This window comes from Salvia hispanica, chromosome 1 (genome assembly GCF_023119035.1).
Source record: "Salvia hispanica cultivar TCC Black 2014 chromosome 1, UniMelb_Shisp_WGS_1.0, whole genome shotgun sequence".
Lineage (NCBI taxonomy): Eukaryota > Viridiplantae > Streptophyta > Magnoliopsida > Lamiales > Lamiaceae > Salvia > Salvia hispanica.
Genome location: NC_062965.1, coordinates 8,108,596 through 8,117,908, shown reverse-complemented (window position 1 = coordinate 8,117,908; position 9,313 = coordinate 8,108,596). Strand labels below are relative to the sequence as shown.

At 34.0% G+C, this 9,313-nt stretch overlaps 1 protein-coding gene across 1 annotated transcript; it reads right to left on the bottom strand.

Annotated features, from left to right (window-relative positions):
* Positions 1–1,187: 1,187 nt before the first annotated feature.
* LOC125214982 (selenium-binding protein 1-like) lies at positions 1,188–4,272 on the bottom strand. Its single transcript, XM_048116250.1, has 6 exons — positions 3,933–4,272; positions 3,242–3,437; positions 2,847–3,074; positions 2,455–2,686; positions 2,010–2,390; positions 1,188–1,717 (listed from the first exon to the last, which is right to left on the bottom strand). The coding sequence occupies exons 1-6, from the start codon at positions 4,069–4,071 to the stop codon at positions 1,436–1,438; spliced, it is 1,458 nt and encodes a 485-aa protein (XP_047972207.1). The 5' UTR covers positions 4,072–4,272; the 3' UTR covers positions 1,188–1,435.
* Between the last annotated feature and the right edge of the window lie 5,041 nt (positions 4,273–9,313).

Here is a 9,313-nt window from a genome sequence, read left to right as displayed (position 1 = left end):
TACCCGTTAATCCCGATAATACCCGTTATTATTTGTATTAGCCATATACCATCTTTTAGTACTCCATCCATTCCATATTAATAGATGCTTTTCAAATAATTAAAGTGGAGAAAAAAAATAAATAGTTAAATAATAATCGCCATATATGCACTCATTTTGAAAATTAAATATAAATAGTTAAAATTAATGGAGAAAAAGTAAAGTAAGAGAGATAATAATGTAGAGAAAAGTATGTACGGAGTATATTATTATATTTCCAAAATGAGTGAAAAAATGAAACGCCTCTAATAAGGCGGAACAATGGGATTACTTTATATAATCTAAGAGTTCTTTTGAAACATTTTTATATTTCAACGAACATAGTTGAAAACTAACTGGAACTAGCTACAGAGTGTCCCTCACTTTTATTCTCATTCAAAGCTTACCATCGATATTAATAAAGTAAATTAGGGAACATTGACAGCTACTATGGTTTTCAAATATTTAAATAGGATTTTGGGTCGGGTACGAGTACCCGCAATGTCGGTACGGGTTACCTGACACGGGTATCAGGTAATCCCGATATATCGCAGGGCGGATATTGGGACAACAAATTTGGCTAAATTTGTGTATGGATATCTGCAGGTAACCCGTTTCACCACCCCTATTCAAGATGGAGGGTTAGTCGGACCCTCATCCCATATATATTTTAGTTTTCAGATTGGTTTTCTTAATGACTGAAATGAATGCGAATGAATTTTAGAAACTCAGATCCTATTTTAATTTTCAGATTTGGTATGTACTTTATTAACATACCCACTTAAAACACTAAACATCTCTTTCTTAGTCTTGTGCTGAAAAGAAATGATCCACTGAATATTATCTAGTAACATAAAAGTAAACTAATGTTAAATATAAGGATTGATTAAAATAAAAAAAATAAAAAAGAAAGAACTTATTAAAACATAAAAATAGTATACAAATCTAATCAAAACAAAAGACAATAGTATAAGTAAGGACCCTGATTTTTCCTAAAACTAGTATATATAATGTCCCATGTCGAAAACATGTTGTTACAAACCTTGAAGATGATCAAAATACACTTTGTAATTACATCAATTTACATAGAATCACAAATATGGTTGCATTTTATTTTCTAGATATAATCCATCTGGAAAAGAAAATACAATAAGATTTACAGCCAGATGTCTGAAGTGCAATATGTCTGAAGTATTACTATAATATTTCTTACACTAATATTACTATTAATGTCACATGTCTGACAATTTTCTGTTACAAACCATGAAGATGATCAAAGTACACTGTATAACTAAATAAAGTTTCATAGAATAACATACTCGTACTATATATATGGTTGCACTTTATGATCTATATATAATCCAAATCAAGTTTGGCTGCTGCAACCATTACTAAAACCATGTCCAGAAAAGAAATTTTACATCCAGATGTCTGAAGTGCAATCTCCACCAGGATACCTCATCTCGTGGGCGAGGGACGGGCCATCTGGCTCAGCTCCAAAGTCCACGAAGAACCTAGGGTTGATCTCTAGACCTCCCCTCTCCGTGTCGACATCAATCTGGAGCATGTGACTGCCTTTCTCCACCATCTCCGGATAAAACTGACAGTCCCAAGCACTGAGCAGTGAGTTTGTAACATACAGGCGCTTCCCGTCCAAGCTCAGTTGTATCATCTGCGGCCCACCTCTTAGTTGGTGCCCCTAAAGTCGATACATTATTGAAAATGATGAGCCTAGGAGATGACACTACAAAAGTTTTGATGTGAGTTGTTTGGGTCTCAACTCGATAAAAGCTCGTTCAGTGAACTTGGTTCTTTTACATTTTAATTAGTAATAACACTATCAAATGTTATTACTAATTAACTTCATTTATTATAATGAAATAATGAATAATTGGCTCGAATAAGCTCAGTTGAATTAACTAATCGAGTTGGACATGATAGTAAACGAATCGAGCTTGAGCACACTTCGTTGAGAAGAAAAAGAGGCATACTTGGACTTGAGGTAGTTGGGTCTGGTATGTTGTGCCATCTTCCGCCTCTGCCACAACAGGACTTCCTCTCTGGATTGAGCCTCCCACCCAAACCTGGCCTACCAAACGCGGATTTGCAGGATCTTCAACGTTATACTGTCTGATGTCGCCATGAAACCAGTTGGCAAGGTAGAGGAAACGATCATCAAGGGATATCAAGAAGTCAGTTATAAGACCAGGCATCTCGGGTAGAATCCAGTTCTGCACCTTGAGTGGCTTCACTGATATTGCTACCTCATGACCCCAAGTCTCATCTGCCTTCTTGAAAAACCTTACCATAGTGCTTGCCATAGCACATCCCACGAAGCCTGTATCTTTGGCTGGATCATGCAAGAATCTTATCTGTGGATAAATTGAATAGATCATCGTTTATAGGAGAATGATAATGTAGCATACTAGTACTAACCTCCAAAGGTACGAGGCCATTATTTCCAAGATCCAACGTCTGTTTCAGCTCTCCTCCTGGCCAGCTGTAGACGTGCAAATGTCTCCCATATAAACCATCAGAAACATGCTGAAGGTTGAAACCTTTGATAAAAGTGGAAGGAGCTCCCATCGATGTGCTGATCATGGTCTTGTGTCGAGGCTGGTACCAGAAATCATAGCCATAAAGGGGGCTGTGCCCCGGTTTCTCCCACCTGTCCGAGCATTCACATTTCATAATGTCTTCTCAAAACAAAATTGAAACACATGACTAGTCACGTTCCAGAGGTAAGGTAAAGTCGCATGACATGAGTTCAACAATCACAAATTCAACGGATTACAATATTTGTTAATAATCCATGAGCAGACGTCTACCTTCCTTTGACATTAAAGTCAGAATCCAGTAGTAGAAATCCATTTCCTTCAGCATTCCCATCTTTATCTCCAAGACATGACACCATGATTTCACCAGACGCGAGACAGTGAGCTGTGTGAGGATATGCCAGCCCCGTCTTCTCTATTATATCCTTGGGATCAACGACCTTATGCAAAGATGGAGCCCTCGGATCCTTTTGAGTATCAACGGCATATATGCGCCCAGACCTGAGAAATAGAGAACAATGTAAGCGAGCACAGAAATAATAAGACATTTGTAAGACTACAAAGAACTGAAATGTTGCTGTAAATAAACAACTTAAACAATCCATTTGTAATAGTACATGATTAGCACAACGAGGCAAGGGAAGCGTAGAAAAATAAGGCCTACTTACAGTAGGGAAGGCAGGACAAGAAAGCGTCTCACAGCTGATGGATCGCCATGGCAAGAGCTGCAAGCATTCCATCCAGAGTGGTGCAGTTCGTCTCCAAGGTAAGGCATGGACAGCCTATGAATGACTTTGGAATACGTTGGCGAATTCGGATCAGTATCCACAGTAGCAAGGTAATCTGGCTTCTCTTTTCCAGTTCCTATTAAAGTCAAAAAAAAAAAAAAAAAAAAAAAAGCAGCAAAGTTTCCAAAAACCAGCATCATTAGCTACATAACAAGCAGTATCCCATTTTCTACTAAACTCTTTTACAGTGTTTCAACTGATAAACCCCTTGAATACCTAAACATAAACGCCACTGATGCATTTTCCTTTTTAATTCCAGCTAATTATCTACTTGTATAAATATAGTAATCAGCATACCGTTTGTTCAAAATTAATTGTAGCATTCCACATTAACAAAATTTGGTAGTAACAGAACACTACAATTTCCTCTTAATTGGTGATAGATAAGAAACTATTAATCTGTTCCAGCAAGAAATTATTTCCTTCAATTTCCCTCAAATTCAATCACAAAAAAAACAAACACTCCACTCCACAGGCAAAAAAGAAAAAGTCCAAAAAAATTGCACATCAAACTAAAGATCAAGAAATTGAATCCAATAAATCGAATCGAAGAAGAAAGTGGAAATATTACCAGTATATATACAAGTAACATAGATTAAGGCTTCGTTAGGGCCAGACATGGCTTGAAGCGGAGAAGCATAACCTGGTCCTTTATTACAGCACCCATTTTCCACCTCTGCATGCTGTAAAACAACCATATCGGTTGCCATCCTTCTCACTCTAAGTCTAGTTGCTGCTGAAATAAACCAACGCCCAAATCCTAAACCACTCCAAACCCCTCTCCCACTATACCACTTAGCATAAACAATCTACATATACACCTTATGGAGTATTTCATGTCCACCCAGAATTTTTAAATAAATACTCCCTCTGTCCGGTCCTCGGGGGAGTAGGGAAAGTGGTGTAGGAGATCCGCTCCGGTCCTAAAGTGGGGTAATTACAATGTACATATAAAATGTTTCACAAATATTACAATTGAGTACAAAATATTTTAAGTTAATAAATATCATACAAAAAGTTTTATTAATGTTATGAATTAGTACATTCCATCTAAAATCACTACCACTGTTACTTTTTCTTATTTTTCTCCAAAATTATGCCCTAAAAAAATGATATTATTTCTCTAAATAATACCTTATGCATTGTCATATGAGCATTTTATCAAGCAATGAATGCATATTTAACTTTCAGCTAATATTTGTAGCTACTTTTAGTGTCGAAAGGATTACAAATAAGAAAAAGTAACGATGTTAGTGATTTTTAGACGGAATGTACTAATTTGAAACACTAATCAAGCTTTTTATATAATATTTGTTAACTTAAAACATTTTGTACCCAATTGAAACATTTTGTATGTAAGGTGTAATTACCCCTCTTAAGATTGTACTCCTTTTTTATTTGTTCAATGTAGTTGAGTATTATTTACTTTTTAGGTTATTTGTCAGTAAATATATGGACTTTTATTCCAATAAAAATATGGCAAAAAATGAGAATAAAGAAAATTTAACATGGATAAAAAGAAAACCATTGTCATTTTTCATCTCTTTACCATCGTTTTCACCCTTTCACCTTTCTCACCCTTTTTTCCATTACGTCTCTCAGTATTTCTCTCTCTTTAGACGCGACAGTGATTTTTTAAATGGTTGATAAAGTTGTTGGTGGTCCCAAGTCATCCAAATGTTATGGAGAAATGTGGCATAGGTAAGTTATGTGATCAATATCAAACTATGTTTATGGTAGGATTTAGTGATTTTCATTCTTTTGTTAGGGATGCTTACCCTCTACATATTTGATAATAGGCCTAAAAAGGATTTTATTATTACTTGCTAGTATTTTCTAAATAATGGTACTCCAAACACACGCCAAGCAAACACATGGACAATTTATTTTAAATGAAAGTGTTTACTAATTATGATGCAATTTTGTTCCACTTTCTTATTTGCATTGATGAATTTGTTATTATTTTTACTATGGAGATGGTTTTCAAGACATAGATGGTGTTAAAAATTATATCGCGGGAAATTTTGTTGGGAGGTATTATAACACTCTTTACTCGATTTATTAAACCATATAATTGGTGTCACATTTCGATACGCTCAACCTCTTATTACGAATAAGTCTTTCAACTGTGTACTTTTTTTTAACATGACACAGACACACATTACATAGTTAGCAACCTGCTACAACAAAGAACACTATCAACTATACATATCTACAAATGATACTTGTCAACCAAAATAATCTTATCCCAATATAGTGTACATATAGCAATTTATTCTAACAACTTTATCATTTTATTTCATCAACCAACACAATATATATAGTTTGAGACACCATAGCCTTTTAAGCACATGCATCAATTTCAAATAGATAACAGTTTCAACCCCCAAAAATTCCATCGGATCAAACAACTAATAGATTCATTTATAAAGAACGACTTACTTTCAATAATGATATGCCATATGTTAATCAAAATAATACATGTCGCAACTATAGCACAAATATAACATATCATTCAGACAACTTTTCACTTTATATACCAATCAACACAATATATAGTTTTGAGATAATCACTCCACTTTGGATCATTTTTAGGCACATATATCTTCTGTGAATCTCATATAAATAACACATATAGCACAATATAACACATCATCCTTGTCACTTTCTTTCATCAATCAACGCAATATATATATTAATTTTCATTATCTTTACCAATGGAAGAAGGTAATTTAAGTATTTCGTATGATGATTACAAAACTGATTTGTTTATGTAAATATCGTTTTGGTGGAGTTGTCGTTCATTGCATTGAGGTTTTATGAGCGTTTTGATTTATTTGTGTTATTCAATTTCAGGGTTTGGTGTTTAGATTTGTCGTGTTTGAATGTATTGGCCGAGTTTAATTTATTCCCCAAGGGTTTAGCAATCATTGGGGCTAGGGTGTAGTATTAGGTTAAGTCGACGAGTTTGCAGAAAATCTAATGTACAAATATTAAGGTATAATGCATTCTTTCTAATCAGTAATGTACGATATATGTCCTATAATTAACAGATTTTCTCATATGTTTTTTGTTATGATTTTATATATAGTGTTCGTTATACCTGAATGTTCTCCGGAACTGAAGCCGGTCGTCGGTCAGAAGTTCCAAACACTAGATTTTGGTTTCGCCTTTTACGACGTGTATGCCCGGGCTGTTGGTTTTGATACGAGATGAGCCATCACGACTCTAGGAATTGTACAATGCTTAAAGAGATGGAGAAAGAGAATGCGTTGCGCAAGGGCAAGAGGAAATGTTGACGATTTGTTGATGCTCACGAAGCTCATTCCCCCTTTTTTTTATTGTTCTTCGTATTCGACTTTGTCATTAATCCATTAACTTATTCTCATCAGTCGTACATTTTGGTACATTATATGCACAATAACAATGCATTATTGTTCTGTTTTTTTTGCATTATTAGCTACAATAACTTATTGTTTTACGCAATAGTATCTATATACATTATTCTTTACATATATTACATTATTACTATGTTTTTGTCCATTATCATTAGTACAATTGTACGTTATATTAAACGAATCACATAACTTAATGTACGCAATTAGTACTGTTAAGGGCATTATGATCACATTACATACAATAAAATGCGAGTAGTACTATAAAGTGCATTATTCATTAAATTTTATACATTACTATTTACATTTCATACATAATTATTTCATTTTTAGCCATTATGTTGGATACTTGATGATCAAATTATGTTGATTAATGTCATTCGCATAATCACCAAATTTGTTCATTTTTACATTATGTTATTCTTATAATACATTATTAATGCCAAATCATACATTATAAGTTAATTTTCATCCATTATGTAGATGTAAGATCATCCTATAATCACATAATACGAAAATAGACGCCCGATTTCTACCAATTCATAACACTTGATATTGTTCACAACTAGCTAAGTAACAAGTTCGGTATTTTCACTTCCAATTCCTTTACAGCTTCTTTCTGCCTAGGAGTCAGACTTTGTAAAGCATTCAGAAACTCCGTTGTGGTGCGACAACAATACAGATGGTCTGCCTTTTTCCTTTAGTTTTCCGGGGCTCAACATCTTACGCAATAGTATCTATATACATTATTCTTTACATATATTACATTATTACTATGTTTTTGTCCATTATCATTAGTACAATTGTACATTATATTAAACGAATCACATAACTTAATGTACGCAATTAGTACTGTTAAGGGCATTATGATCACATTACATACAATAAAATGCGAGTAGTACTATAAAGTGCATTATTCATTAAATTTTATACATTACTATTTACATATCATACATATTTATTTCATTTTTAGCCATTATGTTGGATACTTGATGATCAAATTATGTTGATTAATGTCATTCGCATAATCACCAAATTTGTTCATTTTTACATTATGTTATTCTTATAATACATTATTAATGCCAAATCATACATTATAAGTTAATTTTCATCCATTATGTAGATGTAAGATCATCCTATAATCACATAATACGAAAATAGACCCGATTTCTACCAATTCATAACACTTGATATTGTTCACCACTAGCTAAGCAACAAGTTCGATATTTTCACTTCCAATTCCTTTACAGCTTCTTTCTGCCTAGGAGTCAGACTTTGTAAAGCATTCAGAAACTCCGTTGTGGTGCGACAACAATACAGATGGTCTGCCTTTTTTCCTTTAGTTTTCCGGGGCTCAACATCTTCACGAGATGTACTGGTCTCTGCTTTGTCCTCGGCTAATCTATGCCAAAGCTTCTAGGCTAATGCAATTGGAATAACATCATCTACTGCTTCCTCAAAATCAACTCGACGCTGCTTACTTGCTGACCAAAATAAGACAGAGACATGTATCACATGAGTATTCTCAAAAATGTAAAATTTGTACTTTGTAATGCATAATATCATCATAATAATGCATGTTAAGCGACTAATAATGTAAACATATAATGATACAAATTTGGTAAATAATGCAAAGATTCAAACTTAAAACCAGTACAGATTAGGTTTTACTTCAAACCATAACAACCATTACTTAATAATGTCCATTTTAAACTGAATACTGCACAGTATTCAAATAATGTAAATACTTGATGCTGTCCATCTCCTATTGTACTAATCTGTATATAGAATGAAGAAATAATGCATCAATTCAATTAAATCATCCATTTAGATTACACACAGCCAACAAATAATGCTTCCTCTCATTGTGCACCAATCGTTTCATATGCACACCAATTCATGAAACACACAACAGTAACAATAATGCATCCTTTTATCCATGGATACAGAGTTACAATGCACGATTTCTCATCAATAATGTAGCAAACACAACGAAAAATGCATCAGAACATGGGAAACAATTATGAAACCTTCTGACTGTGTTGGTTGACTCTTGAATGGTCTTCCTCGCTTCGTCATTGATGTTTTCTAGTACACAACAACGAAATCAGTTGAATTCCTACATCCAGTTAGACCAAAATCAGAGATATTACACAACAATCAACCAAATCGTCAATAATGGAAAGAATCGACCACACACTGAACAAAAATTCGAAAATTGCCAGAAACCAAACAAAACCGAACAAACTTGACAATATCCAGAAACCAAAACAAACATAATCGGGCATTTACCACAAACAAGTCAGCAATAAACTATAAAATTAACTAATTGACCGAACCCTAGTTCACACGCATACGATTTCATTTTTTTTCCAGAAAAATTGATCCATAAAATTCGTGCATTATTCGAAGAACGAAGTCAATCGATGACTACGGTCCAGAAATTGTCAAAAACCGACGCTAACAAGTGTTTTTACCCAAAAATCGGAACTTTAAAAACCCACGTTTAGAAACGAAAATCGGTCAGACAATCAATTGTCGTGCCCGAAACTAGAAA

Excerpts from the sequence above, each read along its gene's own strand:
- LOC125214982 (XM_048116250.1), bottom strand. The coding sequence starts at position 4,071 with ATGGCAACCGATATGGTTGTTTTACAGCATGCAGAGGTGGAAAATGGG. Across the intron at positions 3,438-3,932 it reads TGTTACTTGTATATATACTG|GAACTGGAAAAGAGAAGCCA; the intron begins GTAATATTTCCA and ends TGACTTTAATAG. Across the intron at positions 1,718-2,009 it reads CCCAACTACCTCAAGTCCAA|GGGCACCAACTAAGAGGTGG; the intron begins GTATGCCTCTTT and ends TATCGACTTTAG.